Source organism: Littorina saxatilis, linkage group LG7, assembly GCF_037325665.1.
Source record: "Littorina saxatilis isolate snail1 linkage group LG7, US_GU_Lsax_2.0, whole genome shotgun sequence".
NCBI classification, from domain to species: domain Eukaryota; kingdom Metazoa; phylum Mollusca; class Gastropoda; order Littorinimorpha; family Littorinidae; genus Littorina; species Littorina saxatilis.
The window spans coordinates 2,318,356-2,342,294 of NC_090251.1; the positions used below are offsets into that span (position 1 = coordinate 2,318,356).

Consider the following 23,939-nt stretch of genomic DNA (forward strand, 5'->3'; position numbering starts at 1 on the left):
GCAATCGAATGAGTATACCCAACAAATGAAAGGCGGGGTATACTTTCTCTACCAGTGTTTTTTTTTTTTTATAATATCTCACACGTCAGTGATCACCGCCACCACCACCACCTCTCTTCGTATAATAATAATAACAAAATACAACAACGACATAAACTTAGACGTCTCTCGTCTATCTTCCACCACCACCGATCTTGAACAAGGGGGGGGAGTGTTATTAGTCAATCATATCCATCATTGTTGTTGTTGTTGTTGTTGTTGTGGCGTTGGTGTTGGGGTCCGGCAGCGTTGGTGGGCTCGGGTATGTCTCGTCTTCGCTACTACTGCAGACATAATAACCGTCGTCATCGTCGTCGTCATCGTCGTCGTCATCGTCGTCGTCATCGTTGTTGTTGTTGTTGTTGTTGTTGTTGTTGTTGTTGTTGTTGTTGTTGTTGTTGTTGATGGTGGTGATGGTGTCCGGCGGGGCCGCCCGCGTGGGTAGTGCTATCGCTGACATCCCTTCTTCGGAAAACTGCGGCATGGCTGTGGCAGTGGTGACGACGACGGGCTCTTGCTGTTGTTGTTGTTGTTGTTGTTGTTGTTGTTGTTGTTGTTGTTGTTGTTGTTGCTGTTGTTGCTCTTTGGAATTGGCTTTTTCGTCGTCGTCATCGTCGGTGTTGTTGATGACGTCTGGGGCTGCTGCCGCTGCGGGTGATGCTGGCGGTGGTTGACTGGTCACGGTGGTGGTAGTGGCGATCGCAGAGTCGACGTCTTGTTCCGTGTCATGTACCATCGGTTCCTCGTCAAAATCATCGTCTTCGCAGTCGAGTTCGATTTCATCATTGATGTCTGGAAAAACTTCATCCAACTGTTGTTGTTGTTGTTGTTGTTGTTGTTGTTGTTGCTCTTTGGAATTGGTTTTTTCGTCGTCGTCATCGTCGGTGTTGTTGATGACGTCTGGGGCTGCCGCCGCCGCTGCGGCCGGTGATGCTGGCGGTGGTTGACTGGTCACAGTGGTGGTGGTGGCGATCGCAGAGTCGACGTCTTGTTCCGCGTCATGTACCATCGGTTCCTCGTCAAAATCATCGTCTTCGTAGTCGAGTTCGATTTCATCATTGATGTCTGGAAAAACTTCATCCAACTGTTGTTGTTGTTGTTGTTGTTGTTGTTGTTGTTGTTGTTTGTCATCCACGCTGGTGCTGCTGTTGTTGGCGGTGTTGGTGGTAGTGGTGGTAGTAGTAATGGTGGTGGTGGCAAATTTAACAATTTTCTTGGGTTTTAATTGTTTTCTCAGTGGGCGCTGCCACGGGGTAGCAACAACACCACCACCACTAGGCTCTTGTTGCTGTTCTTGCTGTTCTTGTTGTTGCTGTTCTTGCTGTTCTTGTTGTTGTTGTTCATCGTGGTCTTTCTGGATGCCGTTCCATACTGTATTCTGTCGATGAAGTTTTCGCTTTTGACCTCTTGTTATCATCCGCGTCGCAGTGCCGTTCGGTACCACCGTGCGGCCACAGCGGCCGCCGTCGTCGTTGCTCCGTGTGTTACTAGCCATCATACTGTTAAGAAAAAAGAACGTACTTTTAAGTACAAGTAGTATTGGTAGTACTATTAGTATGAGTGGTAGTAGTAGGAGAACCATTCAACTGAGACAAGAACAACCTCCTCTCGTGTAGTGGTTGTGAGGCCAAGTGTCCCTTCGAGCTGACCCGTACGGCATTTTATACACACACACACACACACACACACACACACCCTGGAGGGGAGGGGGAGAAAGAAGAAGAACGGAAGAACAACTTAGCCCGGGATCTGATATTATTTTGGGGCGCGGACTTTTGCTCAAAAAGTGAAAATCGCGAAAAGAAACGTACGAAATGTTGGGAGAGATGTCAAGGGGGGAGGGAAAACAACCCGTGCGGCAAATTTGCCCGTACAGTCAAAAAAAATCGATATAGAGTCAGACGTGGCGCAGCGGCTGGGCTGTGGCTGGGCTGGGCTGGCTTGCCTTGCTACCGGGCCCAGCGGCTTGCTTCAGAGAATTCCATTCACAACACATTCATTCACAAGCCGGCCCAGCCGGCGGACCAATCGAATCGCGGGTCACAAAAGCACATGCCCGCTGACGTCAAGTGCGCCGCGGCGGCGAAAATAGGCGATGATTTGTTAGCTCCTCCCTCCCCACCAGTCTAAATCGTACATCGTTGCAGTTCAGCTACATGACGGTAAACTCAATGTTAAATGGATTTGTTCACACAGACGATGATGTTTGTTTGTTGACGGTTGATACACTAGTTCAATTTGTTTATTTCAGACACTTTCAATTTTCACGAAGCAGTGTGTCGTGTCACGCTTTTTTTTGGGTACAATGATGCAGCTTTGTGGAAGGACCCATCATTATTTGTTATCTTCCCTTGCGGCACTATCCGTTAGTAGTAATAGTAGTATATGGGTTTGTTTTTAGACTACTATATGTTGAGGCTCCAGTCTTATTGTCTTCCTCAGAAAAATGTCTTGTCTTTTTTTTTTTTCCCCTTGTTGTGTGTATAGTCTTTGGCCGGCTCTCTCTCTCTCTCTCTCTCTCTCTCTCTCTCTCTCTCCTTCCAATTTCATTTCAATATTCTGCCTGGACAGGGGGGGTAGTGGTGGAAAAATTGGTGGCTGTGTGTGTTGACACAAAATAATAATTACTCACTTTTACGACAGAAATGTGCGGACGGTCCCCATGATTTTCTTGCCGCAAGCCAAACAATTGTCAAACATGTTCGAGCATTTTTCACAGGTGAGAAAATGTCCGCAGGGTAAGAAAGTAATACCACTGTTAGCTAGCTCCACTTTTAAACAAGCTCGGCAGAATTTACGGTTTCTCAAGTTCTGGTTTTCTTTGGCTAAGAATCGTACGCGTTCCTTTATTAGTGCAAACGACGACGACGACGACGACGACGACGCTCGAGGAACTAGTTGTTCGCGACGACGACGACGGCGTTCTTCTTCTTCTTCTTCTTTTTCTTCGGCTAAGTACAGTTTTCTTGCTAATTCTGACTGTTTCTCCGGGCTCTGTGCGATCTCGTAAGCTGCGAGATAAAGTTTCTCTACGCTGTCGAATTCTCCATCAGCAAAATCTAGGCGTCGATTTTCGATAACTTGCATGACTATATGTTCTGGAATTCCCATTTCACAGACTGCTTCTGTCTTTGCTGATGATATTAGTGCTACGCTGTCGACCTTAGTGTTCGTTATCCTCCTCGTAGTACAGAAATCCATAATCTCACAAGAAGAAAAAAGAAAAAGGTGAAATTTTGTCTCACCGATCGTTCTCTCTCTATATATATACGCACACAAAGCAGGAAAAAATGTGTGTGTTGTTGTTTTGTAGTAGTTCAACTCCTTTTTCCCGGGGATATAGCTCAGTTAGTGGTAGCGCGCTGGATTTGTATTCAGTTGGCCGCTGTCAGCGTGAGTTCGATCCCAGGTTCGGCGGAAATTTATTTTTCACAGAGTCAACTTTGTGTGCAGACTCTCTTCAGTGTCCGAACTCTCCCCCCAGTGTACACTACATTGGGTGTGCATGTTAAAGATCCCACGATTGACAAAAGGGTCTTTCCTGGCAAAATTGCTTAGGCACAGTTAATAATTGTCTACCTATAACCCGTGTGACTTGGAATAATAGGCCGTGAAAGGTAAATGATGCGCCGACATGGCTGCAATCTACTGGCCGTATAAAATTTCATCTCACACGGCATCACTGCGGCACAGCGCACAGAGAGAGAGAGAGAGAGAGAGAGAGAGAGAGAGAGAGAGAGAGAGAGAGAGAGAGAGAGAGAGAGAGAGAGAGAGAGAGAGAGAGAGAGAGAGAGAGAGAGAGAGAGAGAGAGAGAGAGAGAGAGAGAGAGAGAGAGAGAGAGAGAGAGAGAGAGAGAGAGAGAGAGAGAGAGAGAGAGAGAGAGAGAGAGAGAGAGAGAGAGAGAGAGAGAGAGAGAGAGAGAGAGAGAGAGAGAGAGAGAGAGAGAGAGAGAGAGAGAGAGAGAGAGAGAGAGAGAGAGAGAGAGAGAGAGAGAGAGAGAGAGAGAGAGAGAGAGAGAGAGAGAGAGAGAGAGAGAGAGAGAGAGAGAGAGAGAGAGAGAGAGAGAGAGAGAGAGAGAGAGAGAGAGAGAGAGAGAGAGAGAGAGAGAGAGAGAGAGAGAGAGAGAGAGAGAGAGAGAGAGAGAGAGAGAGAGAGAGAGAGAGAGAGAGAGAGAGAGAGAGAGAGAGAGAGAGAGAGAGAGAGAGAGAGAGAGAGAGAGAGAGAGAGAGAGAGAGAGAGAGAGAGAGAGATACAACCCACTCGTTCTGACAAACGGAAAATCTTTCTCATCGGTTGTCTCATTACACACCCCCGGTATAGGGGTGTGTATAGGTTTCACTCGGGGTTTTTTTCATTTCATTTTCATTACTTTATTGCCCCATTGCTGGGAAATTCGGGTCGCTTCCTCCCCCCAGTGGAAAGCTAACAGCAACGGAGTCGCGCTACCCAGGTGTCTGCGTGTTTAGCTGTATTCAGCCACCTGCACTTATGGCAGACTGAGCGGCTACCGGGCCCTCTGTCGTTGTGTGTGTTTTACTTATTTGATTATTTGTCATTCTTTTATTTTTTATATTTTTTTTTGGAGGAACTGGAAACACGTTTAGAAACGCTTTTTATTTTTTTTTTTTTGTTGCTTTATACGGTGTGTATGTTTGTGTGTTTGTGAGTGAGTGTGTTTGCGTGTTCGTGTGTTTGTGAGTGAGTGTGTTTGCGTGTTCGTGTGTTTGCGTGTTCGTGTGTTTGTGAGTGAGTGTGTTTGCGTGTTCGTGTGTTTGCGTGTTCGTGTGTTTGTGAGTGAGTGTGTTTGCGTGTTCGTGTGTTTGCGTGTTCGTGTGTTTGTGAGTGAGTGTGTTTGCGTGTTCGTGTGTTTGCGTGTTCGTGTGTTTGTGAGCGAGTGTGTTTGCGTGTTCGTGTGTTTGCGTGTTCGTGTGTTTGCGAATGAGTGTGTTTGCGTGTTCGTGTGTTTATGAGTGAGTGTGTTTGCGTGTTCGTGTGTTTGTGAGTGAGTGTGTTTGCGTGTTCGTGTGTTTGCGTGTTCGTGTGTTTGTGAGTGAGTGTGTTTGCGTGTTCGTGTGTTTGTGAGTGAGTGTGTTTGCGTGTTCGTGTGTTTGCGTGTTCGTGTGTTTGTGAGTGAGTGTGTTTACGTGTTCGTGTGTTTGTGAGTGAGTGTGTTTGCGTGTTCGTGTGTTTGCGTGTTCGTGTGTTTGCGTGTTCGTGTGTTTGTGAGTGAGTGTTGCGTGTAAGTGTTCGTGTGAGTGTTGCGTGTGTGTGAGTGTGTATTTTTCACTGGGGCCGTGTATGTATATGTGTGGGTTCGGCGACCTGCGCCAGGCTACCCTCTTGGGATACACACACACACACACACACACACACACACACACACACACACACACACACACACACACACACACACATACAAAACATATAAGCGGGGAAGCCACCAGAGTCCTTATATATTGGTTTATTATACTATAAACACACTTATTATGGGGGAGGGGGAAGGAGGTTTCATCATTGTGTGTTAGTGTCCTGGGAGGAGGGGGGAGGGGGCTGCGCTGGTGGTGCGGCCACACTGCTAGGCCGGCGGTTCAGTAATTCGTTAACTGCAGAAACACCAGCGGCGCATTTCGCGTCAATACTCCCGAGAACGCGTTTCAGTCGCTGAAATGTTTCAGCGTCCATATAGGATGTCGATATCGACGCCAACCTTTGCTGCCGTTCCGCTCTTTCGTCCATATCTCCGCGGCTTTCGCCATACGGAAACTGCATGGTAGAGGTGGTGGCGTCCTCCCCCTCCCCCTCCTCCTCCTCCCCCTCCTCCTCCCCCTCCTCCTCCTCCTCCCCCTCCTCCTCCTCCTCCTCCTCCTCCTCCTCCTCCTCCTCCTCCTCCCCCTCCTCCTCCTCCTCCTTTTCCTCCTTTTCCTCCTTTTCCTCCTTTTCCTCCTCCTCCTCCTGTTGCTCGGAAGTATTTTCGTCATCGTCATTATCGTCGTCATCATCATCAGAGTCCATCACGACTAGTACCGGCGCCTGCCGCGTACCGTCACCAGGGGCCGCCATCATCGCAGGAGTAGTACTGGTCGTCGCCGCTTTTAGCTCCACAATAAAACAGTCGTCAGAGTCCCGGCCATGTTTCCGCTTTTGACCTCTAGTCGTTGTACCACCACCGGCGGCCGTCATAATCCGACGATTTTTCAGGCGGGGGTCCTGCATATATAATGAATATGTAGTAAGTGTCTCATCATTGTCCCGCTGCTGCTCCATTTCAGCATGACCAGTTGTTGTTGTTGTTGTTGTTGTTGTCGTTATAATCCCTCGAGTCGCGGCCATAGTTGTTGTTGTTGTTGTTGTGGTCAGTGGCTCGATCTCCTTCTGTCTTTCTCTCTCTCTCTCTCTCTCTGCTTGCTGCTGCTTGCTTGCTTGCTGCTCCAGTATAGTCGATGATCCGTCCTCGTTGAGGGCACAAGGGTTTGTGCCGGCTAGTCAGTGTTAACATATGGTATTTAAAGGCTGCTATGTGTGTCGATAGGGGAGCGGGAATATTGATTGAAGAAAAACTTTATACAGGGAAAAAGAAAGAGAGAGAGAGAGAAAAAGTCACACACACACACACACATTCACAAACTGCGGGAAATCTTGCTGTGTGCGATTTTAGAGGTTGTCGAACATAGCCGCAGCAGCTCGGCAAAGACCGTTTGCCGTTTTTCTCAATTTCTGGTTGTTCTCTCCACCAGGTCCGCCCGAGGCGAGCAAAACGGAGCTGTTTTGTCTGCTGTATAGTTTTCTCGCTAAAAACTGTGTGGCGCCGGTTGGTTTTCTGCCGTTTTTCTTCCAAGTCGCCGACCCGGTGTTGAAGAAAACAGTTGTAGTTGAGAATGGTCCCCTTTTACCCGTTTGCCGTTTATCTCAGTTTCTGACTTTTTCTCTCCCGGCACCAGCTGTGTAAGGTAGATTCCCCCATTCTCTCTCTCTCTTTGTTCATGTTCTGCTGCCGCCACGTAGTAGTAGTATAGTTATCTCGGTCGGCAGTATAGTGCTGCTTCAGAAATCCATCTCACCCTCAGATTTGTTGTTGTTGTTGTTGTTGTTGTAGTAGTAGATCAATCATCATCATCATCATCATCATCATCATCATCATCATGTCACACTAGTGACAGCAATATAGTGCTTTAAAAAAAAAGAAAAAAAAGCCGATGTTGTTTTAACAATCTCTGGAACGGGAGAGGGGGAGGGGGGGAGGAGAGAAAGGTCGCCGCTCTGCTGGCTGATATTTCTGATACCGGGACTTGAAAGTTGGCAACCCTGCGCTAAGCATTCGGCCTTTCTCTCTCAGTACTACAGCAAAAGCGTTGGCGGCGTGGCGAGAACGTGGTGTGTGTGTGTGTATGTGTGTCATGTGAGAGGGGAGGGAGGGGGGGGGGGGGCTGCGCGCGGGGTGTGGGGGTGGGGGAGAAGGGAGGACCTGTAGACAGGCTGAAAAGATCATGTGTGCTACTACTACATGCCCAGCCAGCCCCACCAACAACAAACTGTGACGGGATGTCACTCAAGACTATATGATGATAATGTTTAGAGTTTCTCAGGAGGTGAAGTCTTCTCCCTTCCCCTCCAAACAACAAACATTTACTTCAAGAGAGAGAGAGAAAGACTGATCAGCGCCGTCTAGTGCTTCCTCTATACAATCATTCAGTGTAGAATGACTGAATAATAATAATAATAATAATAATTGTTTTGATCTCACCAAATCAATCTTCTTCTCGTTAAAATATTTGTTTTTTCCATTTTGTTTTTATCCCTTTTTTTTTTTCCTCAGTTTTCCTGTTGCTTTCTTCTTCTTCCATTCAGCTATCCCTTTTTTTTTGGTTGATGTGTGTATAGTCTTTGACTCCCGACCGGCTCTCTTTCTCTCTCTCTCTTCCACCAATAACTATTAGTGGAATGCCATCACACAGACTTCATCACGGCCCGTTCAATTGCTGTCTGCCTTTTACTACCACCACAACCACCGCCCCCGGCCGGGTGATATATTTTTTCAATTTTATAAAAGCTTGAAGCAACAAACAAACAAAAAAGCAGCGTCAACTTGTTTTGCTCTTAAACATAGTCTGATTCTCGTATACAGAGTGGGATCTCTCAAGAAAACCTGTTATCAAGTCCAAAACAGTATGTAGTAGTATCTACAGCCCAACGAGGTCTGCAACTATAGTGAGATAAACTTCGCGGCCGTTATAAGAGGTGGTCGACCGTTCATTGGGTGGTGAGGAAGAATTCGTTTGGCGGTCAAAAAATCTACCTCATCATCCAAAACCGCAATCTCTGTGGCTACTACTTCGGGCAAAAAGTCATGGTTGAGGTAAACCTTGACCGGCGAGAATTTCCATACCAATACTACGGCCATCAGTATACATTTGATAACATTATTACATCCGAATTCTTCTTTTTTTTCTTTTTTTTTTTAGAGAATCAGGAGAGGGGCGCGCCCCCTCTTTTGTACATTTTCTCTATGGGAAAATAATACAAGACTAAAAAAAAAAGTCACACACACACACTAGTTTAAAACACAGCGACCAATACAAAAAAAACCGGGGAGGGGTGTGGCTGGCCATCTCTCTCTCTCTCTCCCTTCAATCAAACAAAACCGATAGGGGGGCGTCTGTCGGCGGATCGTAGACTATATCCTGATAGTAGAAATCATCTTCAAACTCATTTTCATCAGCAATAAAGCTGAGGATATCGTCAAACTTGTCGTCGTTGTTAATAGTGTCGGGTGTAGTAAGATGATCAGAAGAAGAGGCCGCCGCGCCGGTGGTGGTAAGATGGTTGTTGTGCATGATGAGAGATTCTTCTTCTTCACAATCAATTTCGATTTGTTGTTCTGTGTGATTTGTTTGTTCTTGCTGGTGGTGCTGCTGCTGTTCTGTACCGAGACTGGTCAAAACTGAAGGAGGAAGAGGAGTTAAGGTGGTGAATTTGACTTTCTTTCGAGTAGGTTGTTGCTGCTTTCTTAATGATGATGGTCGCCGCGCTACTAGAGGCTCTTTTTTTGGTTTCTTTGGTGAGAATACATATTCGTAGGGCCAATCATTTTGTATTTCTTCTTCAAATAGCCTTTCGTCCACCAACACGCTGCCACCACCGTCCGAAGTACACGTTATAATAGAATCATTATTGCTAGTACTTTCGTCTATTATTTCCTCAGAATCATCATCATCGTCAGTATCCATCACCATCGGGTTTGTTACTTGAGTACTAGTACTACAGGCTTCTAATTCTTTCTTGATGTAATTGCTCCATATATTTCGACATTTCCGCTTTCGACCTCTCTTGGTCATCGCCTTTTTTTCTTTTTCTTCTACTACTTGTCTGTTTCTTTTTTCTCCTCCCGAAATAGTAAGGTCTAGTGGTGATTTTTGTTCTGACGAGATCATGATCATGCCAGGGAAAAAAAGATAGTTGTTGTTGTAAATATGCCAATAGTAGTAGTGGTAGCAATAGTAGCAATAGTAGCAGTACCAATACATGTAGCAACAACAACTGTGTGTGTGTGTGGTCAGTATTTCCCCTTGCTTTCGCGGCTGCGGGCCTTCCTCGGTGAAGTGAAATCGATCGAATTGTGCCACGGTATTTATAAGACCTACTAAACTTACTACACACGGAAGTGGGCGGGGCCGGCGGTGTATTATACTACTAATAACTACCACGGTTCCGTTCTTTCTCTCTCATTTTTCCCTCTCTCTCTCTCTCTCTCTCTCGGAGTTTGTGTGGTTTGCTGCGGCGTTTTTGGTTGTAGATATCTTAATATTATTAGAGGGCGAAGAAAAGAAAAGAAAAACTTTGTTGGCTCAAATCCGCCAACAACACCACCATCATCATCATCATCAAGATTCCTAGCCGACTCTTTCGCCATGCTTTCAAAATTGCAACTTTTTTTGTTCTCGAAACAACACTAACAAAAAAATGGAGTGAAAACTGATCCAGAGAAAATCAAAGCTACAGTGAATGTGAATGGCCCTACTTCAAAAAAAAATCCAAAACGGAGTTCAAAGTGTCTCAGTGGTGATTTTGGGTCGGTATACGCAGTCCGAGATTTTTGCCAAGAAACAAAGCTGTAAAGTTGTTGGAGCAGCACACGACAGGGGGCCGTGGGTGTGGGCCAAACCCGAAGAATGAGAAACAAAACAAAAACTCACACACACACAATTAATAATAAAATAAGAAAAGAAATTAAGAAAAAAAGGAGGTTCTTTTCCCGTTCTCTTTATGTGGCGATGTGTGTGTCAAAAAGGGGTATTAGTGTTTACAAAAAGAAGGGGAGTAACTTTCTCGCTCAACTTATATCAGTCATCTCAAACAAAAAGTTTTAAAAAGAAGACGAAGAACAACGACTCATAAAATTACGATTTATAACTTTATTTCTAGACTCGAAATCGAACACACCCAAGAATGATAAGGAAGGAAACAAAAAAACTTCACACAATTTGAAACGGAATTACCCCCCCAAAAAAAAAGAAAATTCAGGATTGAGAAGAAAGGAAAGAAGGAGGGAACCTTTCACCGTCTTTTCTGTGTCGAAGTTGTGTCTGGGCATTAATAATGTATACTGAGGAGTAACTTTTCGCCGCTCACTACAATTACCCACGTATCAGTCATCTCAATCAAAAAAGTTTTAAGAAGAAGACGAAGAACAACGACTCATAAAATTACGATTTATAACTTTATTTCTAGACTCGAAATCGAACACACCCAAGAATGATAAGGAAGGAAACAAAAAAACTTCACACAATTTGAAACGGAATTACCCCCCCCAAAAAAAAGAAAATTCAGGATTGAGAAGAAAGGAAAGAAGGAGGGAACCTTTCACCGTCTTTTCTGTGTCGAAGTTGTGTCTGGGCATTAATAATGTATACTGAGGAGTAACTTTTCGCCGCTCACTACAATTACCCACGTATCAGTCATCTCAAACAAAAAAGTTTTAAGAAGAAGACGAAGAACAACGACTCATAAAATTACGATTTATAACTTTATTTCTAGACTCGAAATCGAACACACCCAAGAATGATAAGGAAGGAAACAAAAAAACTTCACACAATTTGAAACGGAATTACCCCCCCAAAAAAAAGAAAATTCAGGATTGAGAAGAAAGGAAAGAAGGAGGGAACCTTTCACCGTCTTTTCTGTGTCGAAGTTGTGTCTGGGCATTAATAATGTATACTGAGGAGTAACTTTTCGCCGCTCACTACAATTACCCACGTATCAGTCATCTCAATCAAAAAAGTTTTAAGAAGAAGACGAAGAACAACTACTCTCACTCCTATAAATTATAATGTACAACTTTATTTTTAGACTCGAAATCGAACACACACTCCAAGAATGATAAGGAAGGAAACAAACAAAACTTCACACAATTTGAAACGGAATTACCCACAAAGAATTCAGAATTGAGAAGAAAGAAAGAAAAACGGGGAACCTTTCACCGTCATTTCTGTGTCGAAGTTGTGTCTGGGCATTACTAATGTATACTGGGGGAGAGAGTAACTTTTCGCCGCCGCTCACTACAATTACCCACGTATCAGTCATCTCAATCAAAAAAGTTTTAAGAAGAAGACGAAGAACAACTATACTCTCACTCCTATAAATTATAATGTACAACTTTATTTTTAGACTCGAAATCAAACACACACTCCAAGAATGACAAGGAAGGAAACAAACAAAACTTCACACAATTTGAAACGGAATTACCCAAAGAATTCAGAATTGAGAAGAAAGAAAGAAAAACGGGGAACCTTTCACCGTCATTTCTGTGTCGAAGTTGTGTCTGGGCATTACTAATGTATACTGGGGGAGAGAGTAACTTTTCGCCGCCGCTCACTACAATTACCCACATAATTATATCAGTCATCTCAATCAAAAAAGTTTTAAGAAGAAGACGAAGAACAACTATACTCTCACTCCTATAAATTATAATGTACAACTTTATTTTTAGACTCGAAATCAAACACACACTCCAAGAATGACAAGGAAGGAAACAAACAAAACTTCACACAATTTGAAACGGAATTACCCACAAAGAATTCAGAATTGAGAAGAAAGAAAGACTCTTTGCTGATTCTGTTGTTCCCTCGTATCTATACACATCTGATCGAAAATCAGAAATTATCCATTGCAGACTGAGATTGAGGATCAGCAATCTAAATAGTGATCTATTTGACAGACATTTAATTCCCGACCCGTCATGCACTTGTGGTTATCCTGTTGAAAATGCGGAGCACTATATTTTTCATTGCCCCTTATCTCTTCAAATACGTGAAGTCACCTTGTCAACACTGCCCAACTATGATTTGCTAACCGCTGATGATTTTCTGTATGGCAATAGAGACAAGTCAGACAGCGAAAATGCATTGATATTTGACCAGTTATTCAGGTTTATCTTATTAAGCAAACGTTTTGAATAATGAATGCATTTATCTCATCCACCATGTGCAGTACTGTTTACATTTCTTTGTTCTGGTAGTATTCTATTTTCAACCATGTGGAAGTCATTGTATGCGTGTGTGTGCGAGTGAGTGTGCGAGCGCGTGTGAGTACTGTTGTTAGTTTAGCATTGGTTTTTTTTGTTTGTTGTTTTTTGTTGGTTTTGTTTTCACTTTTATTGTTACATGTTTGTCTACCATAATTTACCATTATTATTTTGACATTATTTCAAATTTGTTATATTAAAATCGTCCGCCAAATTTCATTTGCTTTTAAGAGTACGCTCATAAGCTTAGCTTGTTGTGCTCCATGTTCCTTATTTCATGTATGCGGTAATAGTACCAATGGAATTTACTGAATAAACTTGTTTAAACCAAGAAAGAAAGAAAAACGGGGAACCTTTCACCGTCATTTCTGTGTCGAAGTTGTGTCTGGGCATTACTAATGTATACTGGGGGAGAGAGTAACTTTTCGCCGCCGCTCACTACAATTACCCACATAATTATATCAGTCATCTCAATCAAAAAAGTTTTAAGAAGAAGACGAAGAACAACTATACTCTCACTCCTATAAATTATAATGTACAACTTTATTTTTAGACTCGAAATCAAACACACACTCCAAGAATGACAAGGAAGGAAACAAACAAAACTTCACACAATTTGAAACGGAATTACCCAAAGAATTCAGAATTGAGAAGAAAGAAAGAAAAACGGGGAACCTTTTACCGTCATTTCTGTGTCAAAGTTGTGTCTGGGCATTACTAATGTATACTGGGGGAGAGAGTAACTTTTCGCCGCCGCTCACTACAATTACCCACATAATTATATCAGTCATCTCAATCAAAAAAGTTTTAAGAAGACGACGAAGAACAACTATACTCTCACTCCTATAAATTATAATGTACAACTTTATTTTTAGACTCGAAATCAAACACACACTCCAAGAATGACAAGGAAGGAAACAAACAAACTTCACACAATTTGAAACGGAATTACCCAAAGAATTCAGAATTGAGAAGAAAGAAAGAAAAACGGGGAACCTTTCACCGTCATTTCTGTGTCGAAGTTGTGTCTGGGCATTACTAATGTATACTGGGGGAGAGAGTAACTTTTCGCCGCCGCTCACTACAATTACCCACGTATCAGTCATCTCAATCAAAAAAGTTTTAAGAAGAAGAAGACGACGAAGAACAACTATACTCTCACTCCTATAAATTATAATGTACAACTTTATTTTTAGACTCGAAATCAAACACACACTCCAAGAATGACAAGGAAGGAAACAAACAAAACTTCACACAATTTGAAACGGAATTACCCAAAGAATTCAGAATTGAGAAGAAAGAAAGAAAAACGGGGAACCTTTCACCGTCATTTCTGCGTTGATATTATGTCAGGACATTTAAGTACGATGATCCATATCGACCCAGCACAAAACTTAACTTGCACACGAAACAGCACACCTGTGATGCGGCACCCAAAAAAGAAATCCTTTACTTCCAGTTTCTCTCTCTCACTCGCTCTCAACTCAAAGCCACACATGGTGAGATAAATATCGACCCAGCACAAAACTTAATGCACACGAAACAGCACACCTGTGATGCGGCACCCAAAAAAGAAATCCTTTACTTCCAGTTTCTCTCTCTCACTCGCTCTCTGTCAGGACATTTAAGTACGATGATCCACACAAAAAAAAAAGTGCTGTGCAAGGATATATGCTTCTGACAAAAGAGAACGTCTGTTTATTCTTTATTTTTAGACTCGAAATCAAACACACACTCCAAGAATGACAAGGAAGGAAACAAACAAAAACTTCACACAATTTGAAACGAAATTACCCACAAAGAAAAAAGAACATTCAGAATTGAGAAGAAAGAAAGAAAGGGGGAACCTTTCACCGTCATTTCTGCGTTGATATTATGTCAGGACATTTAAGTACGATGATCCACACACAAAAAAGTGCTGTGCAAGGATATTATATGCTTCTGACAAAAGAGAACTTCTGTTTATTTGGCCCCCCAAAAACTCGCTTCGAAAGAATTTCAACAACAATGAGTCTTTGTGTTAGTAGTGGTGGAGGTGGTGGTGTTAGTGACTTTTGAGCACTTTGCTAAAAAAAAAAGTACTTATAAAATATAGGATTCTGGCCAAATGAGAACTACTTTTTTTTTTATAGTCCCAAAACTCGCTTCCGAAAGAATTGTAACAACAAAAAGTCTTAGTGTTATGTGTTTGTAGTGACTTTTTTTTTTTAAACTCAAACCCGTGGCTAAAAGCATTAAGTTTAAACATCTCATCTGTTTTGTGCTTTTGTTTTTCGGTTTGCTTTGGTGGTACGAATGTTTGCGGCTATTCTCTCTCGCACAACGTTAACTGAGCATCGTGTCTGTTGATCTGAAAAGAAAGGGGGAAAATATTCTTTCATACGAATTTTCCTTTTTTGGTTGGAGAAAAGACGGCTTATGAACTGTATAAGTGCAGCGGTTTCTGTGTACAGCGCGGCGGCATGATGCCGCGAATTCCTTCTCCTTGTCCTTGAACCCCCGCGGGCGGTCGTTGACCCTGCAGAGTTCTCGCAGCTTCCTTCTCCGCCTGTCAGAGATTTTCTCTCCCCCTATTACAGGCCGCGCGGGCCCTGTGTACGCCAGTTTATTGATTGCGATTTTATCATCTTTGTGTTGATGGTGTGAAATAAAGTCTTAGTGTTTGGTGGTTGTTAGTGACTTTTACTGAGCACAATGCTAAAAAGAAAGTAATGTAGTGATCAAAATGAGATGAGAACTTCTTTTTGTTTTGTGTTTTTTTTGTAAACGATATATCTCTCTCTCTGCGCGGAGGAATATCATGATTATTATTATTATTATTAGCAGCCAATCAAAATAGTGCTAATGCGGACTTTTTTTTCTCGTAGTAGGAATCATGATCAGTGCTTCGGTTCCAACCAATCAAAACGCCCGAGAGAAAACCGACCGACCAATCAAAACCAAAAACACAAATCAACCAATCACAGGACTCCTCGATCTTGCATCAACATTAATCATTTTAATATATCAAGCAGATAACCACGGGAGAGGGTGGGGTCGACTGGTGGCCGTCAGACTGACAACATCTCCCAACGACCGGAGTGGAAAAATAAGTCCCAATATAAGACAACAAAAACAAAATGAAAAAGAACAAAACAAAAGACAAATGAAACGCCGACAGAATTTGGGGACTTTGTTCAAAAACGAAGTGAGTTCAGCCCATTTACAGAGACAAAGAGCAAAGCAACAAATTGTGATATTACAAAAAACGACAAAACAAAAGTTGATGTAGAGAAAATGTTGTTCAAAAACGAAGTGAGTTCAGCCCATTTACAGAGACAAAGAGCAAAGCAACAAATTGTGATATTACAAAAAACGACAAAACAAAAGTTGATGTGGAGAAAATGTTCAAGGCAAGGAACTAACAGGAATTTGTGACATGAATAAAAACCACAAACAAAAGTTGATGCACACGGGAACAACGTAGTTGAAATCCTTTACGATTTCGATGTACAAAAACGAAGTAAAAACGAAGTGAGTTCAGCCCATTTACAGAGACAAAGAACAAAGCAACAAATTGTGATATTACAAAAAACGACAAAACAAAAGTTGATGTGGAGAAAATGTTCAAGGCAAGGAACTAACAGGAATTTGTGACATGAATAAAAACCACAAACAAAAGTTGATGCACACGGGAACAACGTAGTTGAAATCCTTTACGATTTCGATGTACAAAAACGAAGTAAAAACGAAGTGAGTTCAGCCCATTTACAGAGACAAAGAGCAAAGCAACAAATTATGATATTACAAAAAACGACAAAACAAAAGTTGATGTGGAGAAAATGTTCAAGGCAAGGAACTAACAGGAATTTGTGACATGAATAAAAACCACAAACAAAAGTTGATGCACACGGGAACAACGTAGTTGAAATCCTTTACGATTTCGACACCAATCTATGCAAGGAAGTTTGAGGAGATGTGTGGAAAAAGGAACTGGAAATAATAGTGTGTACTCTTTTTCTCGGCTTCACACACGGCCGCGCATAGCAACACCAGCTGTACTACCGTGGATCTAATCTCCTGAGCGGGCTCGCCTGCGAGCGTGCTGTCTATACTATTTACGCCGTCAGCGGACTGATACTATTTTTTGCTCTTTCAGGGCGGAGGAAACACTGACACTGCCTTTGTTTTCATAGATAAAATAATCTTCCCAGTTGTAACGCTTTTGATCCCATCACATATAGTCCAGTCAGAACGCAAGTTTACATAGACACCAAACACTCCTCAAGAAATATGAACGTGATTTCGGTACTAAGCCCCTGTTATAATGCATGCATATAATGTCTTAGATTTTTGATAGAAGAAATTATTGCTATTAGGTACAAAGCAGGGAACAACAGCTGTCAGATACTAACAGAGGCACACACATCAAGCAACTAAAATATAGCGACACACAAATCGTGATGCACACACAAAAAAAAGAGACAAGCAGCAGATTCTACATTCTCGCTTCCGAGGTGCCAGTGAGAAAGTTCACTCGGTCAAAAGGGCAAGTTGGAATGCGGGGAAGGTCTGGCACTCTTTCGGCTGCGCTACCGCGGATCTAATATCTCGTGAGCGGCCTGTTGTGAGCCCGCTGTTGTTGTTGTTGTAACGTAAAATAATCTTCCCATTCATGCAATACTGGCAAAACGCTCTCATCGCATAGTCTAGTGAACACATAGTTTACACTCCTCCTAGAGAAATGTGAGCGTGATTTGTACTAAAGCCCCGCCGTTATAATGCATGCATTCTACACAGTCACTATATTATGCACACAACACAAACAAGTACTAACTACTTCAACTCATACTGTTGTGTGGTGCATGTAAGATCATTGTTGATAGAAGAAATTAGGTACTATAGCGTGACTAGCACACGGCTCTCATTGAATTTTGGAGAACGCGCCATTAGTGCGGCTGTGGAGGTCAATAAACTTTAAGACAGGACGACTCCCTCTTATTCGCTTAGTATTTAGTTACCAGAAATGTTACTGTCCGTTTTGCACCTATAGTTATACCTATTGGATACATACAAACAATGTGTTGACCTGTACTCTCTCCCGTTATTACATTATTTACAATAGTCAGCTCTTTTTTTCTCTTTGTTTTTATTTCTGTTGGGGAGTTTGTTTGCATCGCAGGCAAAAAAAGTTAACACATAATTCAGCAGGTCTTACCTTTTCTCTCGGAGATCTTTCACCACAGATTCTACAAAGAGCATTTAAAGTTGTTTTTTTCTCCAATGACTTGATTCCGAGTGCATCTCATGGGTTTGTTTGTTGTTGGGTTTTTGTGTGTGTGTGTGTGTGTGTGTGCGTGTGTGTGTGTGTGTGTGTGTGGGTGGGTGTGAGACGGTGTGTGTGTGTGTGTGTAGAAACTTCTCTATACGCTATAGTTTTATGTCTGTCGTGGCTTGAAATGAAGAAGAAAAAAAAGAACAGGGAGGAACAATTCGGCACGAATAGTTTGTCGGAACGGGGTCCGGCAGGGGTGTGGTATGAACTGACGATGCGAATGGTTCCCCCTTTCTCCACCAAGCAGCCAAGCAAACTGCACCGACTGAATACAGTCGTGTATGCGTTGATTTTCTCTCTTTCCCTTTTGAGCAATCTTCACTAACGTTTCTGTTGGTGTGGAAAAGGGCAATCTCTCTTTCTCTGAGGAGTAATGTTAGTGCACTATAAATCGCACAGTGAATGGTAAACAATTCCGAGTCAAAAAGTGCTGAACTGCGGAAAGACAGAGAGAGAAAGACAGAACAGAACAGAACAAGACAGACAGAACAAGACAGAGAGACAGAGAGACAGAGAGACAGAGAGACAGAGAGACAGAACAAGACAGAGAGACAGAGAGACAGACAGAACAAGACAGAACAAGACAGAGAGACAGACAGAACAAGACAGAGAGACAGACAGAACAGGACAGAACAGAACAGAAGAGACAGAACAGACAGACAGACAGACAGAGAGGGAACTTTGAACTTTTGAACTTTTAAACTTTGACAACACCGCGGCCGCTCGGCAGTGTTGTGTCACGCTCCAGAATACGCCGCGATTGTCAGTACTGCCTGGCTTACCTCCCTTACTCCCCTGCGTTCTGTGACTGAGAGGACTGTATCGTCTCATTCTATTTCTGAGTTAAAGGGTGTGTGTTCGTGTGTGTGTGTGTGTGTTCGTGTGTGTATGTGTGTGTGTTCGTTCATGTGTGTGTGTGTATGTGTGTGTGTTTGTTCGTGTGTGTGTGTATGTTCGTGACTCTGTGTGTGTGTGTATGTGTGTGTGTGTGTGTGTTATTGTTTGCTGTTATAAATACACTTAAAAAAATAACCCCCACTCCGATTCGGACCCAAATTTTGAAAAACTTTGTTTTGATACAAGATTTTCTTCTCGACATAAAAAGTCACGCTGAAACCCCGTAATGTCTTAGTTAGAAAATGTGTCTTCATCGGCTCAAAATTTCATTGTAATCTATAGCGAGGGTTCTTCTGGGGTTTTCAACATGGCGGGTATACTACAAAAAACAACACCAAATAACCCCCCCCCCTTAAAACGCGATGGGGGGTCTTTATCAGACGTAGGGTTTACCATCTAACAGATAACTCCGATTCGGACCCAAATTTTGAAAAACTTTGTTTTGATACAAGATTTTCTTCTCGACATAAAAAGTCACGCTGAAACCCCGTAATGTCTTAGTTAGAAAATGTGTCTTCATCGGCTCAAAATTTCATTGTAATCTATAGCGAGGGTTCTTCTGGGGTTTTCAACATGGCCAAATGTGATCTCAGGCAGTGTGGGGATAGTGAAAATATAAGAGGACCATAGAACAAAGAATTTCCCACTTGGGCTATAACATATATACATATATATATATAAAACATCAGAAATTGTGAAAGAAACAATTGAAAGTCAGCAGAGACTTTCTTCCGAGATTTGTTAAAATCTCTTAGCAGAGTTAGAGAGAGAAATAAGTATCCCTTCACAGACAGCCTATTGGGAGCATCAGACCCTCCTCAAGGGGGACCGAGATTTACAGAGCAAAGTCCCTTTGTGGGGGACGTATCGCAAGGTAATCTAGTCCTGAGGAGGACCATTGTATTTGTACCTAGACCAGACACGTGTTTCGACACTATTGTGTCTCATCAGTGGTCAAGTGGTACTGATGGCGAGAGTTGTCAACCCATGGTATCCAACTAAGAAGCAAACCATTCTCTGAATGGTAGCTTCTGTTGGCATGGGAGACTACCCTCATCTGACAACCCCAAGAGGATATCTGTGAAGGGAAACACTTTGATTTAAGGCCAAAGTGTAGAATTGATATTTATTAAGAAAGAATTTAGAAATTTAGACAAGTTTTAACCAAGAAATTAGGTTAAAACAAGGGAAATTTGAAAAAGCCTAAAGGGAGGTAACTCTGTACCAGCCTGCAGATCCAGAAATGGATACGCGAACAAGTTAGATCTAATTTTGAAAAGGTTAAACAGGAAAAGCGGTCAACTTTTCACTGCTGTTCAACACAGGACTTGGTAAAGAAGAAGTTTTCTGCTTTATTCAATTGGATCGCTTTAAAGGCGATGCAACTTTCACGGTGACCACATTATAAAACATCAGAAATTGTGAAAGAAACAATTGAAAGTCAGCAGAGACTTTCTTCCGAGATTTGTTAAAATCTCTTAGCAGAGTTAGAGAGAGAAATAAGTATCCCTTCACAGACAGCCTATTGGGAGCATCAGACCCTCCTCAAGGGGGACCGAGATTTACAGAGCAAAGTCCCTTTGTGGGGTACGTATCGCAAGGTAATCTAGTCCTGAGGAGGACCATTGTATTTGTACCTAGACCAGACACGTGTTTCGACACTATTGTGTCTCATCAGTGGTCAAGTGGTACTGATGGCGAGAGTTGTCAGCCCAAGAAATTAGGTTAAAACAAGGGAAATTTGAAAAAGCCTAAAGGGAGGTAACTCTGTACCAGCCTGCAGATCCAGAAATGGATACGCGAACAAGTTAGATCTAATTTTGAAAAGGTTAAACAGGAAAAGCGGTAAATATATATATACTAGATGAATACCCGCTTCGCCGGGAAGAAGTAGACCGTACGAAGGAAGGGAGATAAACGCACAAAACACTGGAGAAGATAAGGAAGAGTTACTGTTCCATTTGGTGGCGAGATTTGCACTTTCAGCTGAACTTTTCTTGGAGCTGGCTGGCTTACTATTAGCCGACCCTGCCGCGCGCGGCCGGTGACCTTTCCCTTTCGCGCGGAAAGCACAGCACACAAAGGCTTCGTGCTTCCTACTCTGGAACTGTACAGCTGTGTGTGCCATGGCGCCAGTTTGAAAAAATACGTGATTCTTGGTGTGAAAAAGGGATCGTTTCAGTGACTTACGCTTGGGATTATGTTCATCTTGTATATTTTGTTACTTGAATATACAGGCATTGTGTTGGTGCAAACTAGAGTTTAGCCATTCGACTCGTTTTGTTAGATTTTGTGGTAATACTAATATCACTGGCACTCATGCCTTGTTCTTTGTTCCTGTTAAAAGAAACAGAATTTGCGCGTTGTATATCAGTTTATAATCACACTGAATACTGATAACAGCCACCGACTGTGTTTTTATTTTGCCGTCCGTAAGTACTTAGTCTTAACTGTGTGATAGAGTGAAAACAAGTTTGGCTACAGGTGTTTGTGTATGATTTCTGGAGCAGTTTTGTGCGGTAAGTTTTGTGAATTAACCCACGCGCAGGTTCTCGGAACAGGCACTCGCTACAGTACACATGCGTGTGAGGGAATGTGATCCCGCGAAAAGAGTGTGTTTACACTCACATTTGAACCGTTTAGTTTGAAATTACACCCACTCTATTCCATTACAATGCACGTCATCTTTTTTTTTCTTAAGCATCTCAGAGAAATAACAACCCCAACTGTTGTGCTGTGTTGTTTTGTTTCGTTTTGTCTGTTCGATAATGAAACAAATGTTAAATTGTCGTCGGATCGACGAGTTTTGTTTCCTGTGGTATATATACAAGTTTGTGAGAACAATAGTGAAAAACTGTGTTGAAAAACTTTCAAATCGACTTGTGTGCTGCTATTGGATTACTGATGTATGGCGCTGCAATGATACCAGTCGTGGTCAGGTAGGCTTTTTGTTTTCTTCACATGCAGCTAACAATTTGCATGAACATGTATTGAAAGACCGTTTTTTCTTTCTTTTATATTACAGGCATTAATTGCACTATTTTGAATTATATAAACGCAAAACAAATTTCACATGCGCACCATACGCATGCCTATAATATGTTTTTAAATACGACTGTATATACTCTGTTGTTTGTATATATATTTTGTAAAGTGTTGTACATGTATATATATCAGTGTACTTAGGGATTACCTTTGTCTTTTTTTCCAATATTTTGTGTTCTTTTATTGTGACACATTGATTATGATGTTTTGTTTACTGTGTTGTCTTCTGTCCTCTTATAGATAGTGCCGTGCTTTGAGATGTTGGGTTTCCTGTTGATTTAACTGTAGCATGCATGTGTTTTTCAGATCTGTAAGGTGTGGTATAATTATTTACTTGAAGAGCAAACACCTTTTTTAATTCTCTCATTTATCCTTTTTTCTGTCTTGTAAATTGTGGCATGTTTTGTTTCATACGATTGACATACATGTATTATCCGCCTATGTGTTGTCTGGGGCTAATATCATGTGGCACTTCGCGCGGATTTGGGTGAGCGCGCGCGAGCTACTTTTTTTTCTCCTGTGGTATATTATATATACAAGTTTGTGAGACTTGTATAGGAGGGCCGTGAGGTAAGCTTTTTTTTGTTTTATTCACATGCAGCTAACAATTTTCATGAACATGAATCCCGTAAGATTTTTTTTCTTTCTTATATGTTACTGACATTATCTACACTATTTTGAATTTTATAATTATATAAACGCAAAACAAGCTTTACATACGCACCATCAATGACTTCTACTAGTAGACCTTGGCATAATATGTATGTAAATACGATATACTCTACTGTTTGTATATATTTCGATATACTCTGTTTGTATATATTTTGTAAAAGTGTTGTATATATATGTGTATGTACTTGGGGATTACCTTGGTCTTTATCTTTCATTATTTTGTGTTCTTTTATTGTGGCACATTTAGGATGTTTTGTTTACTGTGTTGTCTTCTGCCGTCTTATATATTGTGCCGTGCTTTGAGATGTTGGGTTTCCTGTTTCTTTAAATGCAGCATGCACATGTTTTTCAGGGTGTTTCTTTAAATGCAGCATGCACATTTTTTCAGAGTGCAAAGAGTCGCATAATTATATACTTGGGGGGGGGGGGGGGGACACACTTTTTCTAATTCTCTCATGTATCCTTTCTTCTGTCTTGTGAATTGTGGCATGCATTGCAATAAATACAACTATTGAGAGATGCCCGGCAAAACACACTAAAAACATCAGTTCCGAAAGGCAGGGAGGGCCACCAATTATCCCGCACTCTGAACCACTGCTATCTCTGTTCGCGGCATCCTTATCAACACAGCTAACAGAGAGGGCCACGCACGCTAGCTGCAGACAAAGAAGAGTGGGTCTGGCCCTATTTCAGGCGCCACTGTGGGTGGAAGGGGTTGGAGGGAAATGGGAGAGGAAAGGGTAAATAGGCGGGAGGGGAGTGGTTCTTCCCAGTTATTTTTAGCTGGAGCCAGCCTGTAGCAGACAGTACCTGTAATGGAACACAGTACTGGGAATGGATGTACAGAAAAACCATAAAAACCAAAATCGGTTCAGCGCTGCGCGCTGAGAGCACGTGTTGAAAATTTTCCTCGACCGTATTGTGTCCGGGGTCTACCTGAATATGCCCACCAAATTTGAAGCAGATCCATCGAGAACTTTGGCCGTGCATCGCGGACACACGGACACACACAAGCCGTATATAGATTTATCCTACATACGTGAGAGAGACACCCGTGAGATAATAATCGTTCAAATCACACGTGTGTATATCATGTAAATGAGGTCATGTCAAGCAAGTCTGGCAGGGACCTGTTTTTCCACTGCTTATGATGCCAAAATCACCGAGACAAACGTCATTATAGAAACACAAATTGCGCTCGCTAATTACCCTCGATGAATCTTTAGAACTAACACGTCACGCCACACTTTCAGAGTGACGTTTCTTTGCTTTGACGTAATAGATTGCACGAGGCTTTAGAAGAGATCGAGGTTCTAAAACAAGCGTCTTCAATTTAGCTGCCTCGAATGCAGGACATTTTCAGTAAAATACACGTAAGTACAGTATGTAGGATAAACAGAATACTACATGGCTTGCTGTTCCTTACCAGATTTACACTCGTTGCTTTATCAAAT

The 23,939-nt window shown here is 42.2% G+C and overlaps 2 protein-coding genes across 2 annotated transcripts in view; both read right to left on the minus strand.

Annotated features, from left to right (window-relative positions):
* Window positions 1-217: 217 nt before the first annotated feature.
* LOC138972030 (myb-like protein AA) lies at window positions 218-1,534 on the minus strand. Its single transcript, XM_070344870.1, has one exon. The coding sequence runs from the start codon at window positions 1,532-1,534 to the stop codon at window positions 218-220; it is 1,317 nt and encodes a 438-aa protein (XP_070200971.1).
* A 402-nt stretch (window positions 1,535-1,936) lies between these two features.
* The window catches only part of LOC138972031 (phospholipid-transporting ATPase ABCA3-like), a 28,494-nt gene continuing 6,491 nt past the window's right edge, over window positions 1,937-23,939 (minus strand). The window contains exon 4 of the mRNA XM_070344871.1: window positions 1,937-2,008. Coding sequence (XP_070200972.1) covers window positions 1,937-2,008 — 72 coding nt within the window. The remainder of the gene's footprint in view (window positions 2,009-23,939) is intronic.